This window comes from Stigmatopora argus, chromosome 8, assembly GCF_051989625.1.
Source record: "Stigmatopora argus isolate UIUO_Sarg chromosome 8, RoL_Sarg_1.0, whole genome shotgun sequence".
Classification (NCBI taxonomy): domain Eukaryota; kingdom Metazoa; phylum Chordata; class Actinopteri; order Syngnathiformes; family Syngnathidae; genus Stigmatopora; species Stigmatopora argus.
In genome coordinates, this window is record NC_135394.1 from 15,046,040 (window position 1) to 15,066,701 (window position 20,662).

The window sequence follows — 20,662 nt, forward strand, 5'->3', positions numbered from 1 at the left end:
GTAAGTAAATCATGAGTGCCAACTTTCTGTTTTAGGATCAAATTCAAATGAAAATTATAGATGTATATTATATTTCCTGATTTTCCCCTTTTTAAACCAATAATTGTAATTTTTTAATCATTTTTTTTTTGTTCAAAAATCTTTTTTTAAAATCTAAAAATATATAAAAAAGCTAAAATAAACATTGTTTTAGATCTATAAAAAACTAAATATGCAGGGCTTTTAATCCAGTTCTTTTAATCCATTTATAAAAAAAACCAAAGTGTACACGCCCTCTATTGGCCAATTTGGAACCTACAGGCAAAAATAAATCCGAATTTAATTAATCTAAATCACATGTGTCAAAGTGGCGTCCCGGGGGCGTCATTTTGTGTGGCCCGGGAAAGTAAATAATGAGTGCCGACTTTCTGTTTTAGGATCAAATTAAAATGAAGAGTATAGATGTATATTAAATTTCCTGATTTTCCTTTTTAAATCAATAATTGTAATTTTTTAATCCATTTTTTCTGTGTTTTTAGCTCAAAAATCATTTTGTAAATTCTAAAATATATATTTTTTTAAAGCTAAAATAAACATTGTTTTACATTTATAAAAAGAACTGAATATTCAGGGATTTTAATCCAGTTCTTTTAATCCATTTATTAAAAAAAATCTAAATATTATATCTAAAATGGTCCGGCCCACATGAAATGGAGTTGATGTTAATGCGACCCGCGAACCAACCCGAGTCTGACACCCTTGTAGTATATGATATTATAACTGTCTTCCAATCGAGTTTGAGAGAAATTATTCGCTCCCAGTCAAAATGGATTGGTTAAAGGTTAAATGACAAAATTAGAGGTCATCTTATTTTTCCAGTCGTGTGACAATGATTTTCTTATGTCGTCAGATTCCGGTATACATCAAGCTATCTGCCCGTTTGAGTCATTCATTGACTTGGGAGGCTTTGGGTGAGTATTTTTTTTCTTTTCTTTGGGTAAACTGTTTAACTGGAGGTCATCTGAGCGTAAAGACACGCAGACTGGACGCATGTAATGGTCCTAACGGACCAAGAGAGACGGCGAGGAATCTACTGCTTCCCTTCAGGGAGGAAACAGCCTGGAATAATAATAGTGGAGAGGAGGCAAAAGGAAAGCCACTAATGATAGCAGACAATGCAAGAAAGAAAAGAAAAATAAGTCACTGCCGCAGTGTCTTCCCGGCAAAAACACTAAAACAAGCACACAAACAAACAAAAGTACAGACATACTTAACAGACACAAACGCAAATATACGTCACCCCACGAACACACACAGTAAAACCAACAAAGAAGAGTCACATTAACACAAGAGACACAAACACACACAAACATGAAATGATCCACATTGACAGACTGCAGACACTAAAAGAACAACACACCCACACCATGCACTTACACACAAGTCTAATTTACAGTTAGTGTGTGGTCGGATTATTTTCAGGTATTCCAAAGTAATGATTTACAATGACACGCTGCAGACGTGCAGTGGTTGCACTTACTTAACTTAACTTAGAGATTTCATAGCTGTCAACTTATACGTTACTCATATTTTAGACGTTTTTTTATCATTTCAAAGTGTGTGGGATTTTTCACTTTTTTTTTTAAAGTACAGACGCTCCCCTACTTACGAACGAGTTAGGTTCCGAGCGATTGTTCATAAGTTGAATTTGTTTATAAGTTGATTCAGTGCTATATTTTGTATTATAATTTATGTTTAAGGCCTATATAAGTATATTGAAGGTTTATATAAGTGCATTTGTATGTTTAAGGCTTGTATAAGTAACACGCATTGGTTTGTACTGAACAAAACATTTAATAAAATGGAGAGAATATGTACAGTACTGTATAGAGAGAGAGATTTATGTATTAGAAACTGGCCGAAAGAAGCGATCTAACGACGATTGCAGTTTTCTTCTTTTTCTCATCATAAATGATGCGGTAGCACTGTATGGCATCATTGAATTGATTTGCAAACTTTGTGCAACGTTCAATATTTGGGTCTTGCTGCTCGATCTTTCTGTTTATAAATGGTACTCACGGTCGAACAATTCAAGTTGTATATGTGCAACGCTCACCACTCTCACGCGCATCAAGCTTCGTTATTATTGCCACTCGTTTCAAATGAAATGGCTTGCCTCTTCCTTGCAACTCCCTCAATAGAAGCCTTTCGCTTTTTACCAACCATATTCAATAATGGAAATTTTAGACTTTTAAGTGCGCCCTGTGAGAGAAAATATGTACTGCGTTTGCATTTTTTTAAAATCCCTTAATAAGGGGAATTACAATCATTAATAAGGGGAGCATGAGATTTGATGACGTACATTGATGGGGAAACAAAAGCAGCGCAGTATTTCAGCACATTTTTGTTTTAATACTAAAAGTCCTCTAAGGCAGCAGTCTGTGTCCACATGTTATTCTAACATTTTTTTGCAGTGAGGAAATAAAAAGGATACAAAAGGTGTTTTGTTGTGGGCTACAAATGCGATAAGACGGCCTGTTGGTAGCGATACAAACTTATAATAAAAAATACGCCTTGTACAATAATTCATTTTGCCCTTCAAGTATGCTACTATCCAAAGTGACTAGTGTAAAAGTTGGCAGAGGAAATTCAATTATTCACATGTTAAGAAAGGTCCAACACAAAAAAAATGAAAAAAGAATACAGTGGAATTGAGGATTTAAAACATTTGCAAGTGTACAGAGGGACATTTGGACTTTTTCGATGGCAAATGCAGAGCTGTCAAACGTCAAAAATCATATTTCGTAGTAGAATTTTCAGATTTTGTGACCCTTTTTCCAAGTTGCAATAACCAGCGACGTGTACAAAAATAAAGGTCAAGATTTTTGAAAATATTCCCTTTTTTTCCCCAATAGTTAATTCTTGCAAAGAAATGAAAACAAAAAACAACAGCAAGTCAACTATTACTCACGTTTTGGTTTTAGCTAACAGACGTTAAACTTGCTAAACTTATTTAGAATATGATGTTGCGTTTTAAAATGAATTGTTATGGTAGATTAAACATTTTTTTTCATGTAAATTGCCTAAAAAACAAAACAAAAACATGGTTTGAATTTTTTTGTTGTAGTTTTGATACAAAAATGCCTATTTAAACGTTAGCAAACTACGGATGATTCGTAGTATTTGGCAGCTCTGCAAATGTCAAACAGGCTTTTTGTACTTTGTACCCACGTTTAAGCAAATCCATGTTAGCATGTTAGAATTTATCTGTGGATGTAAACGTGTCAAATGATTAACAAATTCTTCAAAGAAGCAGCAGTTTTGTAGCAGTTCAAAAGAATTCTGAGGGCAGACGTGGACCGAAAAGTAAACATATGTGAAAACTACTCAAATATTTTCGAAATGATGCTATTTTCCAAACAGTGTGGCAATTGTTTCCATCATTTTGGAGAGATAAGTTATTTTCCACAGTGCCGTCCGTATGAGCTCGGCACAAACTTAGCTGCTTTGGTTTGCTTTTCCACTTCCAAATAGCACGTCACATTGAGACTGTCACTCATAATTAAGGAAGCTAACATTTGACAACGGGGAAGAAGGAGGCTTTCTTCCAAACATGTCTTTCGTCGATTTCAATCCAATTTTAAGAATAAATCAAGCTTTTCAGGGACGGTGGTCATCCATTCAAAATTCATGTGCGATCATAAGGTTAAAAACATTTTTTTTTTAAATCCCCAAAGCAAAATATATACCAGATTCACTTGTTTAAATTTGTTGCGATTATTTTTAAACTAAATTAATTTGATCTCATTGAGAATTATTTTCATTTTTAGTAGTCAAGGCTTTTTTTAATTGTTTTTTTTTTCCAAAGTATTTTGCCATTATTACCGTTGTAAAAATAGTTTTCTTTCGTAAAGTTGATTCATTTGAAATTGATTAACTGACTACACGTTTCCGTAAATTTAAGAGCCCTATTATATGTAAATGTATTTTATTTTTTATTTTTTTAAGTATTAAAATTTAAAAAAAATGTGCATGAAAACCAGGATATTTTGAGTATTCTTTGGTTGAGTGGGATACGCTAAATTTTGCTACATTCTCGTATTGAAACCCAACAAATGAGAAAAAAAAAACAGAAGTAAAATAGCAGGCAGCATGGCTGATTTTAAATGCTACATAAACATAAGAAATTTGGGGGAAAAAAACAAAACAAAACTGAGGAACATCAGTATGTCTATTAACAATATCGAAAAAGTGTCGCTAACTCAAGTTGTAAATGCCATACTAGCACAAAAAACAACATATGTACACAAATCTAAACAATATTTACACACGACTAATGCAATTCTGCTTAAGTTAAAAGGTTATCATGGGACGACAATCAATCAGCTTTCTGTAACGGCACCCAATTTTCCAATTTGCCGTACCTTATGGGCCATAAATAAAAGCGCGTTCTGAGACGGTATGTATTTTCTAGAAAAAAAAGAAGAAGAAAAACATTGGCGTGAGCCCCTTCTAACAGAAAAACCACCATCGGGCCAAGACATGAGAGTGCGACTCCTGCGTGACTGCTGAGCGAAAGAGGAAGACTGGAAGTGGCAGCGAGTGAGGAATGTGTTGAAAAACAGTTTGGAGATGACCTTCAGGCTCTGTCCTGCGACTGCGAGTCTCGGCAAGAGACAATGACAGTGCAGGAAAGTATTTTTCCTTAAGGCGGCGAGTCGAAAATATCAATCGGGGCCAACGCAGTCGTGTATATTAGCTTTATATGGTATGTCCGTTCAAATGCCAAACATGTGGCTCGCCGGCCGAAAGTGGCTCCCTAGGGTGTCCGAGTCGGCCTGCTGGACATCCAATCCATTTTGTCTTGCGCCCTCAATGGCGACAAGTTAAAAAAAAAACTGGTTTGACTTCCATGAGATTTAGTTGGCATTAAAATGGACTGTGAACTAAACTGAGTTTGAAATCCCGCTATAAAAAATGTTTTAAAAATTCTTTTGTTTGACATTTTTGAAGTGGGACGTCTACGCTTGAAGTTGATTGGCGGGCGAAAAATCCAGCTGGGATACTTAAACAGCATCAAGACAATCAAAACAAGATTGACGGAGAAGGGCGTAAAAAAATGAAATCGCCGTGAGTCAAGGTGTGAGGTCGAAACGTGTGCTGACGAGTTCATTTGCGAGCCAGTCCGAGGTTGGAAAAGCGCACCTGATTGCAAAATAAAATGTTCCATGAAAGTGTGATTAAAAACAGAAGTGAGGGAATTATCCAGCATAAAGAGTTGGACATCTGTACAAACCATTAAAAATTAAGAACCATAAAGGCTCATTCAAGAGTCAGGAATGGAGTTTTACAGTGTGCAAATGAACCATCAAACACTTTGCGGTTCATCCATTGAGACTTCCTGCCGCAACACGTGCCAAGTTGTTTCTTTTTTTTGTTTTTTTTCCTCGCTTCGACACCTGGCGGTCTCGTCTTCACGTCGCCATCTTTGGGGCTACGCGTGCTTCCTTTGAAGGAGCTGGAGGTCAGCACGCTTGCGGTGCTTTTGTTTAGGTTTCAAAGCCAGCTAAAAAGTGAAAAGGAGACCACCGTGTGTGTATTGCGAGTTTTAGCATAAGCCAGGGTTTAGAAGAATATGACGTCTTCCTTGTTGAGGTCTTCTGTGTTGACGTCGTAGGGCGGAAGCGGCGAGCCGTGGCCCAGGCCGAAGCTTTGCAGCGGCACGTGAGCTGGGAATTGGAAGGGCGTGGTGGTCTGAGAGTTGGCGCAAGGTGGCGGAGGGGGTGGCACGGGGGGCTTCTGGATAGTTGCCGGGTGGTTGCCGCTAATAAGGCCGCTTTGGGAATCTGGCCCGGAAGCGTCGGATGGATTTTGCTGATGATCTGATGGTTTGATTTGACAGAGGAACAATTAAGAGTCAACTTACGTCGAACTCGGTCGAGGTGGAATGGATCTGTCGGCTATCGTGTTTTTTTGGGATGCCATCTTCCAATCAGGCACATAAAGGACTATTAAATTGTCTGTCTACTGCCGTGGCCGGATGGACTCTGTGGGGCAAAATGTCTTTGCCAAAAGGTCGCTTTGAGAACGCCCCAAAATTGTGTTTCTGATTACACTGGAGCCCCATATGCTGTATTTGTGGTTTGATAAACACAAAACCTTTCCCTCCACTTTTATTTATTTATTTTATAGGGGAACCAACCTGTAAAAAACCTGCACAAGTGTTGGTTTGACCCCAATAATCAAAAATCCACTGTACAGTAATCCCTCAAATATCGCGGTTAATGTAGACCAAACATGGCCGCGATAATTGAAAAATCGCAAAGTAGGGTCACCCCTATTATAACTACTTTTTTTTCTTCAGTGCTTAGTCCTAGTAGCAAGAGTGGCTTCTGCTTATGAGTTTCAGCGTGGATTTTCACATTTTTATTAACTTAAAATAAATGTTTTAAACTAATTTATAGCAGAAAAAATCGCAAAGAAGTCAATTCATGATAAGTGAAGTCGCGATAATCGAGGGAAGACCGCATTGGATAGTTTCATTGATCCATATCATTGCTAGTAATAAAATATTCATAATAATGGGACGAAAACTTCACTTCTATCATTAAAATATTATATCAAAAAAGGTCAACGTCACGACAGTTGAGTTTGTTTTTTTTAACTACACAGCATTTTACCAAAACGGACATGGTAACTTTTATAATTCAACAAAAGCACAAAAAAGTAGAACTTGATAGTAAATTAATTAAAGAAAAACTTCACTTCTATCATTAAAATATTATATCAATAAAGGTCAACATCACGACAGTTGAGATTTTTTTTTTTTACTACACAGCGTTTTACCAAAACGGACATGGTAACTTTTATAATGCAACAAAAGCACAAAAAAATTAGAAATTAATAGTAAATTAATTAAATCAAAGCAAAAAAAAGCTTTTCTGTTGAGCCTGGCGATAATGTTCATTTTACTTTACTTCCTATCTTCTGGCACACAAAACTCAACATTGAAGAAAAACACAAATACCTCCCGAGTAACGATGACTATTTTTAATCCTCGGTTAGCTTTTGTTGCTTTGCTTATGCTAATCAAGAAAAATAAAAGGCAAATGTTTAGTTGTTAAATCCCTTCCTGATCTTTTTATTGTTCCTGTAACAGCACATCTGATTGTCGGAGTGAAATTAATCACTAAGTTTAATATCCAACGGATGGATATTTATGTGGAAAAAAATGTCTGAAGAGGAACAAAAGGCGGGTGGGGTCTGTAAACGCGGGAGTAAAATTCAAAGAGCCGCGTTTGCCGTGTGATCGAGTGCGTGTGTTTGTACCTCCGTGATGATGGAAGGAGGGGGGCAGGGGGGACACAGACAGCGGCGGTTGTTGGTGGGGGCTGACCGAGCGCTTGGCTTTGAGGGCGTTGTCGTCACGCGCCGACAGCTTCAGGGGGAGAATCTGCTTCATGTCCACCGAGGCTGTGGGATAACGAGAAGGAAGATTAAGCTTTGTTTTAATGTGACATTGGATTCCGTCCCCAAATTGAGACGGCTCGGCTTCTCTCATTATTTGATAAAGCGCGAGGCCGAGCCCATTTGAAGGACGAACCCGATTTTGACAAGCCACTTAAAAGATAACGCTGTTCGACAGAGTTTAGTTATCGCACACGAGGGCAGAGGAGAATGTCTTTTTTCCGTGTGGGGGTGACAAAATTCATGAATTAAAATGACTGTCGTTGTATTTTTCCCCGTACAACTAAAGTAAAATATACTGAGCTGGGTATTTAGTCATTTTCAATCGAGGGCAGAGTAATGGACTCTCAAATCATCGAACTAAGTGCAGCTATTGATGAGCCTTCTCGCGGTAGCATAAAAAAAAAATACATACATACATGTACATATACATATATGTGTGGGTGGGTGTGTGTGTATATTAGTGAACAAAGATGTGTTTTTTTAACCGTAGTTGCATTTGCTACTCTTTAAAAAAAAACATTATTAATGAATTGACAAAGTAAAATGTAATTGCTATTTTTTGACAGATTTTTGGACAATTTTTATTCTAAATCTAGCCTGGCAATCTGTTGTGATCTTGCAGAATTTTACACTTGGGTATACATAGAACCCAAAATCAACTACGACCTCCAGAAGCTAACTCAGAACCTCCAGGCAACAATAAGACTGCAATTAATAAATATATGTATATGTATATATACACATTATAATCAATCAACCCTGTTATTCCATACCTAGAATATACCTACCAAATTTCAATGTCGTCTGTCCACTTGTAATAGTAGAGTAGCATTTTAAGACTGCAATTAATAAATCTAATTAGCCCTGGGACAAAGATATTCAAAAATCCAGCATACATATACATGGCAGAATATATCTCCAAAATTTCATTACCATCGAAAAATAAGAGAGGAGTACTTATTTCATTGAATTTCCTCCCCAAGAAGAATAAAGTGAGTAAGAATTTGAAATGTTCCTGCGGGGTGTCAAAAAAGTCACCAATTTATAAAAAGATCTTTTTAAGTGCTTTAACAGCGAGCAGAATGCACTGAGGGGAACTTCCAGTAATACTGGGGAGGCACATTTTGGACTAAAAACAAATCTGACAACCTCTGTTTATATTCTCATTTCTAGCAACAGGCCTTCATTCCGGACTCTTCCAGTAAGACTTTGATGAATAGCCTGAGATCATCTTTTTAGCTGCCTTTCACACTAGCGCATTGCCTCCATTTGTCAAAATCAGTTCACATTGGAAGAAAGAATCCAGAACCAATTTTCATCCGTAGAATGCATGTTTATAAAATTCCAACACTATATATTGCTAGTAGAGAGTTTTGCAGTTACGTTTGTGGATAATGTTAGCATACTGTCAACGTGTTGCGTTCAAAGTGTTTGAGGCAAACCTAGTGAAAGCAAAATCCTATGTCTCCATACTTAGTCACTCACGCCACATAATTTTAAACTCCCTTCAAGATGAAATATTTCTTGGCGGTGGATTTCAAACAAATTTCCCCATAAAAATGTGACTTATTCCCCAGTGCGCTTTTTTCATCTTTATTCCACATTGTTTAGCTACAGTGACCTCAAGTCGACATACGAGTGCCCCGACATACGAGCAATTTGAGATACGAGTAAAATTGTGAGCAAATATTTATCTTGAGATACGAGTCAAATGTTGATATATGAGCATACAGCGGACGCGAGAGGCTGCTCATAAGAACATCATGGGCACTGTCTTTCCCGTCACAACTCCCTCGTGTAATGTCTCTGCGAGCACTGGGCGGAGCGTTGCATTTTTTTTCAGTGTTTTTTTTTCCCGTTAGTCATTGCGAATGGCGGAGCAATCGCTAATACGAGAGGAGTATATACTACTTCTCGTTGGCAAGTGGTCGTGCGTTATCCTATTGTGAGGACATTTGTGTGTATCATTTTGGGAATATTCTGAAGGGAAGACAAAAGCAAACAACCCACGATAGGTTGCATCTGAAAGTCAGGGTAGAGGTGGGGCAAATAGAGCCAACCCGGGAGAAGAAAGGTATCAAAATTTAAAACAAAATTAGAAGCAAGTTTAGTGTAAGGTTAGATTAAACTTATTTTTGAGTGTGTCTGCATCATAATCTAAGTTCATTTAAATTTGTTTGTCTTATATTACGAGCGCGTTGCCGCGCTAAAAGTATTTTTTTCTTGAAAAGATAAGAGGAAACTGCAATTATCTTTAACGAAAATGTTGATTTAAAAACAACTGTATTAACTTCAGCGCCATAACCCAAGTGTATCTCTATTTTTATTAATTTATATGCGTATATGCCTTGTCAGGAAAGGTCCTTTAGATGTGTGTTCACGTGAGTTTCTCTGGCTAGTTTTATGACGAGATGTTTTTTCCCCCAAAATAAACCTCATGTGTCACCGTCATTCTGGGAAGCTTAAAAGTGCGTGAGAATGTTTTCTGTTCTTCCAAAGCGCCTGGCTGACTTAAGCAGGTTCCCATGGCAAATATCTTATCGTGAGATGTCCTGTGGCTCACCTTGCTAGATGCTGATTGTGTCAAAAATTTTGCTTGGCTGCTTACCAGTGCTATCTGTGCGCTGCGAGGCCTTTAGACTTTTCCCTCCCTTGCCTTTGCTGCTACTGCTGCTCAGGGCGGCCAGCTTGGTGGGGATCTGCTGCTGCACCCCCACTAATTTGTGCTGCTGATTGGTGGTGCTGAAGAGGTGCAAGGGCACCTCGGTCTTCAACGGCAGGGTGGAGGAGTTGCCGTCTCGCCGCAACGTCACTTCAGGCCGCTCGGTATAGTCGGCCGGCGCCACTGACATGCTCCCACGCGCCAGGGGCTTGGGGGCCGTGGCTGTTTCGGGGAGGCCGGCATTGCTGCTGAGGCCAGAGGATAAGAGGAGCTCGCCATTTAGACTGCCTGACATAGGAGCCACCTGCAACAGAGAGAAAGAGCAAGGGGTTCAGTACAGTTAACAAAACGGGGGGAGGAGGGGGGGCACTTTTTCCAACAGGGGTCCACTTTTCCAACAACTTTCAAATCCTATGACAGTGACGTAATACATATGTGCACTTTACAGCAATACTAAAAGCCATAATTACTGTATTTTCTGGACTGCTCGGCCTGCAACTTACACTCAAAAGCGACATTTATTTTTTTTCCTCGGTGCACTGACAGCCTATTGTGTTGTTTTTAAGGTTATTTAGTTATCTAAAAAGTTAACAGATGACTAGATTGTTAGGTATCCATTTTATTATTGTTAATTTAACATATGACTGTTTTTGGTCTTTGAACAGATAAAAAAATGACCCCAAAAATGCGACTTATACTCAAGTATGACTTGGGAGGGGTGGGGGGGGACTTTATGCACGGCAACGCGCTCGTAACATAACATAAACAAAATTAAATGAACTTGGATTACGATGCAGACACTCAAAAAGAAGTTTAATCTAACCTTACACTAAACTTTATTCTAATTTTGTTTGAAATGTTGATACCTTTCTTCTCTCGGGTTGGCTCTATTTGCCCCGCCTCCACCCTGACTTTCAGATGCAACCTATCGAGGGTTGTTTGCTTTTGGTCCGAAAAATACGCTACACCAAACATTTGTATGAAATTACAGTGATTACAAATAGTCAAATCAATAACTAAGTATAGTAGTATATGATAACAAATGTAATGTCTCAAAGTTTCAGTGTACAGGATTCCATTACATCCATTTTTCAACTCATGTCAGGTCTTATATTTTACCCAATAGTTAGTGTAACCTTAGAAACGAGAATTTATAGACTGTCAAACAATACAGAATGATTTCAACGATTCCAAAAAAACTTCTATCAGGCGTATAGACAAGATCTCTCCAAACTTCCAACGTATCTGTGGTTAAGTCTTGTGAGGAACCAGAGGCGCTTGAAAGTAGACATGACACACGTGTATTACAAAGTGTCTGCGTGGCTCGTTGCCATTTGAGAAACAAAATCTGGCGCGCAGAAGTCATATTTATGGGCCAGAGAAAGAATCAGAAACACATGGTGCTTTTTCTGCTGAGCACACGCTTCACTAAGTTTGCAGCTTGAGCTTTTGATGTGTTCTTAAGACACTGACGTACCAAGAATACACACACACACCCGCGCAAAATGAGGGAACATAATACCCTTAATAGTCTCTATGTACATAGAGGCGTGTCTGCCTAAAAAGGCTGTTTAGACACGCGGTGGGACATTCAAATGTGTGAGAGAACAAACAGTATATTGTGCACTAAGGCACAAGAGAAGGTGAAAGATGATCTACACATGACAACTTTATCATGTATTCTACATTGATAAAAAGGACCTAACAATAGAGACTTAGTACCTCACCCAACCAGAACCACAGCTAATAGATTACCAAATATACTTACCATCATAATTTGGTACAATGGAACATCAAAAGACTCTTTGTTCGTAGTCCAAAACCAAATTTCCACCCTTAGTGAAGAATACCCTTCTGTTTTTTTATTTTGCATCTCGTTCATTATCAGTGTCGCAGGTGAGTTGGCGGTTATAAAAAGCAAATTGACGGTAGATGGTGAGGGAAAGTCAGTGTACAGAAACAAAATAATGCAAGCAGAGGGAGGAAAAATGCTAAGTGTAAAGTCAACACTTATAATTAAGCAGTTTCTTAATTATAGTCTTTTTCTGAGTTTTAGAATACTAATAGTGAATTTCCCGAATACGGGATGAAAAAAGTTTAATTTAATGTAATCTAAACTAAATAGCCAAAAAAAACAGTTGAGGGATATCATTGTAATTGCTGCTTTTCAGAACTATGGTAACACTACATAGCACTAAGTTTCCAATTTATTTTTTTCAAAGGTAATCAGCTTATTTTTCTTATCAATACCACAAATGACTGGTTCTTTAGCTGAAACAAAAGTAACACTAAACGCTTCTGAATTCAAAATGTTCCTCCAGACCATTTTTTTTACCTTAAACAATTGTTACATATTGATTGCATGGAAAGAATGAACTTAGTGAGTGTGTAGTAGTACACATCAATAGTATGGATGTTTATCCTTAATACACCAAGTCGAGTAATATATACCATATTTTTCTCGCATATAAGCCACCCCTGCGTATAAGCCGCACCCTTGAAATTGCCCTAAAACTGTTGAATTTTACAATTTCCCTTGTTTAGGACGCCCCCTGATTCACAATTTTTTTTGCGTATTCATGGTTTTAATAGGGAGCACAAATGTGTTACTTTGAAGAGAAAATCCTAAGAAAAATCATCGCAGGTGATATTTCTAAAGATACTGTATGAATCAAAAGCACATTATTAGGGTCAATATTATAAGGAAGTTACTAATTCATCCACTAATGGTTGTTTTGTTACTGCAAAACAGAAAATAACCAACAAATAGTAAATGTTAATTTGCCAACATCTACTGGTGAAAAAGAGTGTAACAATGCTGTAAGTCTTGTGCGCATATAAGCCATACCCTTGATTCAGTCATCGTGTTTTTTGGGTTACAGATACGGCTTATATGCGAGAAAAGACGGTACCAGATGCAAAGATTGGGTCGCAGGGGGGATTGGGAGATGTAAACTAGGAGCTAATATCAATATTAAGAGTCGCTTGTGTCCTACGAGCTAATGGCTTTAACTCCAACCTTGACACGCAACCCATCTAGGACAATAGCCAATTTACGTAGCAGTCTGGGACGAAATGTTCGCTGTAGAGACGAGTGCATTTCGAGTCCTTTTCAGTCATCTCACGTTTGGTGGGCAAAACACTTCTAGGCATTCCTCCTCATCCCGAAGCTTTTGAAATTCAAGCATTGTCCTCACATCGGGCTGTGACGATTTAGTATACTTGTGTATATTATATCTATTCATTAGTGACAAAAAATCCATAATGGATGTATGGACTCGTGAATGGAATAATATGGTGATTAAACCGAGCAGGTTTGGGCTAGTAAACTTGAGTTGACCATTTAATCCTTAGCTCCTTAACAGACAGCACTGTCCCCCAAAGTAGATTTTATTCAACATTCTCAATGTAGAGGAAAATCCACCCCGTGAAAAGTGTTTTTAGAACTTTTACCGAGCTTGAAATAAAAGATTCCCTTTTATGGTTAAAACGCTGTTGCAGTAACTGGCATATTTTCCCCCTTAGAATACAGTCGATACAAAGCTTGAAATTCAGCCTTTGATGCTCCGTTGCTGAATACAAAAAAACTATTCTTCCCTGTTGTTTAGAACATCCATAGCATTCATGTTATATTTAATGTTTGGATGAACTGCAGCCAAACCTTTATGATGCTTAAAAAAAAAGGATCCTCTTCAAACCGTCTACGTATGAAAGATTTCAACCCTTTGTTGTGGTTTATGTCTTTTGCTTTCCGATTTCCTCCTTTTTTCCTGATTCCAGTCAGGGTTGTTTGAAGAAGATCCAGAAAAAAAAATGAGAGGAAGGCTAAGAGATTAAACGGATGGAAGAATGGAAAATAAGAAGCAATTCCTGACAATCAACCAGAGAAGCTCCCTCCTACTGTTAAACACGTTAGCCACATATTGTCTGTGGTTTAACCATAAGGAAACAGAAAGCCATAAAGGTGATTGGTATAAAAAGATAAAGGCCAAACAAATGTCAGACTGCTTTAAACGGCCCATTTCATCGAGCTAAAGTCATCGCGCCAAAATGTCAGACTGCCACGGGCGAAAATGTAAACCGTGGCTATTTGTACGATGCGCAAAGGCCACGTTATAAACAATGACGCAGAATACATCCTGTGGAGATGAGGAACACTTGGTGATTTTTTTTTTACAAGCTGTGGAGGGCAAACCCAATAGACTGTGACTGTGTTTGGACCCCAACACAAACAGCTGAGCATGATGGGAAGCCCCGAGGCACAGAGAGGCCCTTCAGTGGGAAAAGTCGGCAAAAGTCCCTTGTTCAACCCCGCTCCCTCCTTTTTTTTTGCCTCCGTCAGTCTTCCTCCATGAACACTGGCTCGTCTTAGCGAATAGACCTTCCATTGTTCCTTCTACAAGGTGACTGGCATGGAGTGGCAGAGGAGGCAGGTTTCCAGGGCAGGAAACTGCGCGGAGGCAGGAGAACATAAACAGCCCTGACTGACAGCACACAAACAATTAGCACTGGCGGTCTTCCAGAGGGTTCTGCTAATGACAGGCTTGCGTTAGCTAATTATACAGCCGGGTTCCTCTCATCCTGAAAACCACTCGGATACTCCCAAATCATACGGAGCCCCGCGAGCGCCTTTGCTAACGCCACACAATGGACTCTCTTCAAGAGGGTGACTGTGGCTAAACTGCGGGAGGTGATCGGGGGTAACACGATCACCTGAGAATGTTTCCGTGGGCCATGTGAATAGTGGTGTAGTGAATTTGAGAGTACCATTTAATCTATGTCCACGTACAGATATATTGAAGACGAGTCTGAGACCAAGTATTCAACTGTTGTTGAAAATCCAGCCATTAGTTTTCATGCAGCAGTCCCCATATAACAAATATTTGATGCTTTTCAAAAGAGCCTTCTACCTTTAGGCGTCGAATCAGACTATAGGATTAGTGTTGCTGGGTGAAAAAGTAGAGTTGAGGCAAAATCCTTTGTATTTTGATCAAAGGCACAAGCAATTAAACGCCTAGACTTCCGATACAACTGACGCGCCAATTTTGCAGCATCTCTGAAAAAGGCTAATACGTTCATTAGCACTAATGTGGTTGCAGCTACCGAATTTTCTTGCAGATTAGCCGCCTCCGTGTATAAGCCGCACCCTTAAAATTGCCCTAAAATGTTGAATTTTACAATTTTCCTCATAAGACGCCCCCGATTTGCAATTTTCACCTCATCATGGTTTTAATAGGGAGTATAAATGTGTTACTTTGAAGGGAAAATCTTAAGAAAAATCATCGAACGTGGTATTTATGAGATTTTATATGAATTGAAAGGATCGTCTGCTGAATTGCAGATTCCGAAAGGGTATTTCCTGCATGTAGACAAATTCGAAAAGGAAGTCAAGTGAGCAGTACAACCAGGAAGTGTGTCTGTAGCAGTCTATTTTGTCATCCCTAGGTAAAATGGTGGCGCCCTGAGCGAGCAATGGGAGGCACAAGTAAGTGAGATTTTCACGTTTTATGCAAGATAAGGTTTATTTTTTCTGGAATTTCCTTCATATACGTCAAAATAAATTTTGTTTAGGGTTTGTGTTTATCTTTTCTCTATTGTGAAATAAATGACCGTATCGGCCGCATTGTCTTGCGTTATGGTGTTTGGTCTTTGTTACCTTCCAGTTTTGTGCATGTCAAGTCCAATTTGTGCGCATTTAAGCCGTATCCTTGATTCGGTAATCTTTTGTTTTTGCGACAAATACAGCATATATGCGAGAATAAACGGTAATACCCTGAGAGTAATTTCCAAAATGTTCCAAAAATGCCTTTTTGTATTAAGAGGTTCTTTTGTATACCTGTACAAAACTCTACACTAACCCAGCTAAGACTCAAGTCATACCCAGTAAATAAATAATGAGAACCACGGCTCCATCAGAAGGTATATCAATTTACTGAAAGAATTTTCTATGATATCTGATAGGCCTTTTTGTGACTGGGCTGCAGATTAATTTTGCCGATAAATGGATAAGACGGTATCTAGAGATTGTTATGGAAGAAATGCAACAGGTGCTAAGTGACTTCATAGTCACAGTTCACTGGTTGCCACTAAAGTATTTGCTCTTAACAAAAACTCCTTTTGGCTGATGTTTGAATAACGTAGTCATCGGCATGTAGGTGAAGGTGCTAACATTACTCATGTTTTTTTTTTCCAGCTAGGAGACGCACTCAGGTAACATAATACACCAGCCTGGAGACAAAGAGTGACTAAGGTTGACATAAAAAAACTGTAAGTAATGTTAATTCCACTTGGCCTGTAGACTATCATAAACTGGCAAGTAAAAATCGTTACTTTGACTTTCTTTAATTGGCAATGACGTCATGGAATTGGAAAACAAACCTAATACGGAAAGTTAACGTACTTAAAGTTGAGTGGACGACGGGCTTCCCAGGGAAGCTTAAAATAATGTATTCTGTGGTTTTGCAGTTATGAAACAGGTTGTCTAATAATATTAAGTTTTCAAAAAGAAAACCAAATACGTTATGCAAACATACCCTCAGGTTTGAAAGAATTTCTATGGTGCTTATGGGCTGCCGTGAAAGGTTTTCAGGCTCATGCACTGCAGTAACAGTATTGTGCAATCTACTCATGCTTGGTATGAGCCAATAGAAAACTGTATCCGAGGCCTTCCTAATCAAAAGGCCCAACTACACTGATCACATAAGATAAGACATGAAAGAAGTTCCTCTGAAGTTTTCACATGCTGCAACTCGCTTCATCCTCCCGCACCCCTACATATGTTCAACTTCAGAGATACACAAACATGCGCAAAGGCGTGTCGATGTTTTATTTTATTTTATGAGGCCTAATTATAGCGCTATGTTAGCTGATGACTCCTAATGTTTTTGGGGGGGGTAGACATTAAATGGCTGCTGATTTCTAACTGGTCTAGATCCTGGAACACATCTAGGGGTTGCAGCCGATGAAAAGGCTTTTTAATGTGTTTTTGATGAAGCGGGTTGGGGGGGGCGTGTCGGGACGGGGGAGAACACTTCCAAATTTCCCATTAAGCCAGCCAAAAAAGTCCCACGGCAGAGCCAACACTATACAGCGCAACCCCTGATCTGTGTGTATACAAAACACACAAACAGGAGGAATCAAAACAAATAGTCTGCAGATGATGTTAGCTGGGCGCCAAGTGCTGACATGGGCGTGCATCTTTCTGGCTTGAAGGTCTCGTCTTGCGATATAATCTCACAAACAAACAAATGGCACTTTTGTGTACTTGGCTGCTTCAGTCAAGAGTCGTGGCTAGTCATTACGAGAGAGTGCTGACTCATCGCCGGTCCGTCCAAGAAGGCTATCCGCGCCTCAACCCGATTAGATCAAATGCTTTGCGTTTTGGAAAGGAGGTTGTCCAGGTGCAACCTTTTATCAGTAATGGAATAAGAGTGTCATCCAAAGTAAAGAAACATCTAAATGTAATCACTTTAGGCAGCTCCTTGCCAGAGCTGTTAGCACGAGGAATGAAAACAGAGCCAACGGAATTACGGCATTCCATGAAACTTACAAAGTCTCATATTGTTCTGCAAAGAGCGAAAGCTGCACGACGTGGGGGAAACACGCAGATGATGGGAATAAATGTGAAGAAGAATGGAAAGAGCGGCGCTAAGTAGGTAGAAGGAGTCTGAGGTTCATTAGAGAACAATACAGCACTGTATATGCCTAACTCAAAATGTGGAAAAACACCAGCGGAGACGACCACTGGCAATCCCATGTGTTCCATTGCAGCGATGGAGGTGTGTGTGTGTATGTTAATCTTCAGGTGTATGTATATATGGTGTCATTTGTGTGTAAGATTGTCCAATTCCGGCATCGCGCAGTGTTGCAAGAATCAAAGGAAAAATTCAATATATGAAGGCATTTTCCCTTTAAGTTTAAAATGGGTGACAAAAATTGTTTTGTTTTGACTACTAAAAGTGATATTTTGAGATTGTAACCTATTTTGACAATTGTCGACTGATTATTAATTCCCAGTCAAAATAAATAGGACAGCTAGCGTCAAGAGTGGCAGCCAATGAATTAAATGTGTGCCCTATCAAATGTTAACAGTTCGCTTTTAGTGTGGGACTGTTCAAACCTCAATGGTTTTCCTCTTGATCTTCTTCTGATGTTCCAGCCGTTCCTTCTCTTTCTCTACAGCTCGAGTGGACTCTCTGAGCCTCTCGAGGTCCTGTTGGTACGTCTCCCTTTGTCTTTCCAGCTCCACCCTCTCTTCTGCCAGCCTCTCCTTTAACCATTTATTTTTTCATGGTTAAGGTTTAAGTCACACCACCATCACAACTGTCAGGTAGGTCCCACCACTTGACTTACCTCCAACCTTCTGCACTCCTCCTCTCTTTGCCGCAGCTTGGCCTCCGTGGCCTCCACTTGTTGGCGGTGCTTCCCTCGCTCCTTCTCCCATCGCTGCTGTTCCTGGCGATGCTGAGACTGAAGTTTGTGGAAGCTGGCGAGCTCTTCTCTCTGGAGGGCCAACGTTCGTTGCTTCTCCTGCTCCAGCAGGACGTTCCCTCGGTGGCGCCCGGGCAGAGAGGCGCGCTCCGTCAGCGAGACGCGTTGCAACTCAATGTGGCTATCCTGCCGCGATATGATGGCCTGACAATGGAAGCGGCAGGAAATTATGATGATAGACCCACGACATGTTCCGTGTGCGGTCGTTTGGTCGCCGTCTTTTGGTCGCCGGTCTTTTGGTCGCGGTCTTTTGGTCGCCCGGACCCAAAATACGGGCGACCAAAAGACTGGTGACAAAACAAGGTAAAACAACACGGTCTACGCATCAATAAAAGCCAACAATGGCCATGAGCAGTTTCACTGAGCGGACATGTGAGTGTATAAGAGTTTGTATGCACATGAGTTGTCCCCTTAGGAAGGGACATCAGTCAGAGTCTTAACAAGTTCTCCAACAAAACACAATAAAAGTATGGGAAATTTGGAGCTTTTCTTTAGCCTAATAATTAATAGGGCATTAAGTATTACTAAATAATAATTCACAGTTTGTATTTAGGGAATTTGAGCAACGATTTAAATGGTAATTATCAATAACCTTCCGGGTGACCAAACGACCGAGTACCGACATGTTCAATGAAGCAACGCTATGCACATTTGCTAACTTTTATGGAACTTGAAAGAACAGCTGTATTGTATTGTGGTTTGTAGAGTTACAATATTAATTCCATTTCACTACACCTATTCGCAAATTGAAACCTTAAAATAAGAAACCAAGAGATCCTGGTTGTTACCTGCAGACTGTAGAGCCTTTGAGAAAGCATTAGCACTTTGTCAAAGAACTGGAATGAAAAAGAGAAAGAGTGTCATGAACATGGCATGTACAATCCTAATAAAACAATCCATGGCAGGCTATTTTATAAACACGTAACCCTGTATCTAAACAAGAAACCGATGAACGAAGAAGAACAAACCTCCGCCTCAGGGAAAGGGTTGGACCAGATCCGGTTCCATCTCATCGGAGTGCAGCAGCTCTCTTCAACCTGGGCAAGATCAGCCACATGGAAACTGTTAAATTCATCCCTTTGTTTGTAAGCATCGAGACTTAAGTTCTTTTGAAACTTATGAAGACCAAAAAATGATTATATACCATTTTTATAAAATCAGTCATTAGCAAAGAATATTTACATTAACACCGAATGTTGATATGACCCGAATTATCTAGTCCAAGGGGTGGAGAACCTTTTTTGGCTAAGATAAATTGTAAATCCACCAGAAGAATTACAGTGTGTGTTTACAATATGCCTGTGACAGAATCCTTCAATATGTGTATTCAGAATTCCTAGCTTTGTTTGTTCTTTTAAGTAATAAATCATCCCAAGATCAGTCTGTGTGACTTTAGCTTGGACAGCATGCGACTTTTTGTGCGTCAGACGTACTGTCTGCTCCAGAGTTTGGCTGCCGCAGAGTTCTTTGAGCTGAGGGTCAGAGCTGGCCCGCTGGCTTCGCTCTCTGTTTCTGGACTCGCCAGTAAAGTTCTTCTTCATATTGCCATCTGGCAAAAGAACACACCACCACAGAAACAAACAATGAGATGAAAAATATAACAGAAAGACAACAGATGCCTAACAACAAAATGTTTACAAAAACAACAAACGAATACATGTTGTACTTGGATTGTCAATATCTCGATGTTTTGAATCTGCCATAAATCAATTCAAACAACCTAACTGTGTATTTCTTTGTGATAGAATACCATTTATCAACTTCTAGTTGGTTAGTTATTGCACAAAATACAACTCATTAGGTTAGAGGTTTCCTCAGGACATGAAGTGTACTGGACTCACTCTTAGTGAGGATTGTGGGGCTGCTGTCATAACCCCCAAAAGTTTCTGCTCTCTTGGGCAGAATTCCAAAACTGTTCTCTTCATCTATCTGTGATGACAGGTCTTCATCCCTTACTCCACACTGAAGCAAATTCTGGAGGTTTTCCACTGAATTGACAAAAGGACAAAGCTATGGTTCACTTGTTGTTGCAACAACATCAACAGAGTAAAATCCATGTGC

General features: G+C 39.4%; 1 protein-coding gene across 1 annotated transcript in view; it reads right to left on the bottom strand.

Annotated features, from left to right (window-relative positions):
- Positions 1–4,209: 4,209 nt before the first annotated feature.
- arhgef18b (rho/rac guanine nucleotide exchange factor (GEF) 18b) overlaps positions 4,210–20,662 on the bottom strand; it is a 39,295-nt gene continuing 22,842 nt past the window's right edge. Inside the window, exons 24-32 of the mRNA XM_077607386.1 lie at positions 20,443–20,589; positions 20,035–20,150; positions 19,570–19,638; positions 19,390–19,437; positions 18,464–18,745; positions 18,231–18,380; positions 10,058–10,415; positions 7,309–7,452; positions 4,210–5,861 (exon numbers count right to left, since the gene is read on the bottom strand). Of these exons, the coding sequence (XP_077463512.1) occupies positions 5,605–5,861; positions 7,309–7,452; positions 10,058–10,415; positions 18,231–18,380; positions 18,464–18,745; positions 19,390–19,437; positions 19,570–19,638; positions 20,035–20,150; positions 20,443–20,589 (1,571 nt within the window). The 3' untranslated portion in view covers positions 4,210–5,604. The remainder of the gene's footprint in view (positions 5,862–7,308; positions 7,453–10,057; positions 10,416–18,230; positions 18,381–18,463; positions 18,746–19,389; positions 19,438–19,569; positions 19,639–20,034; positions 20,151–20,442; positions 20,590–20,662) is intronic.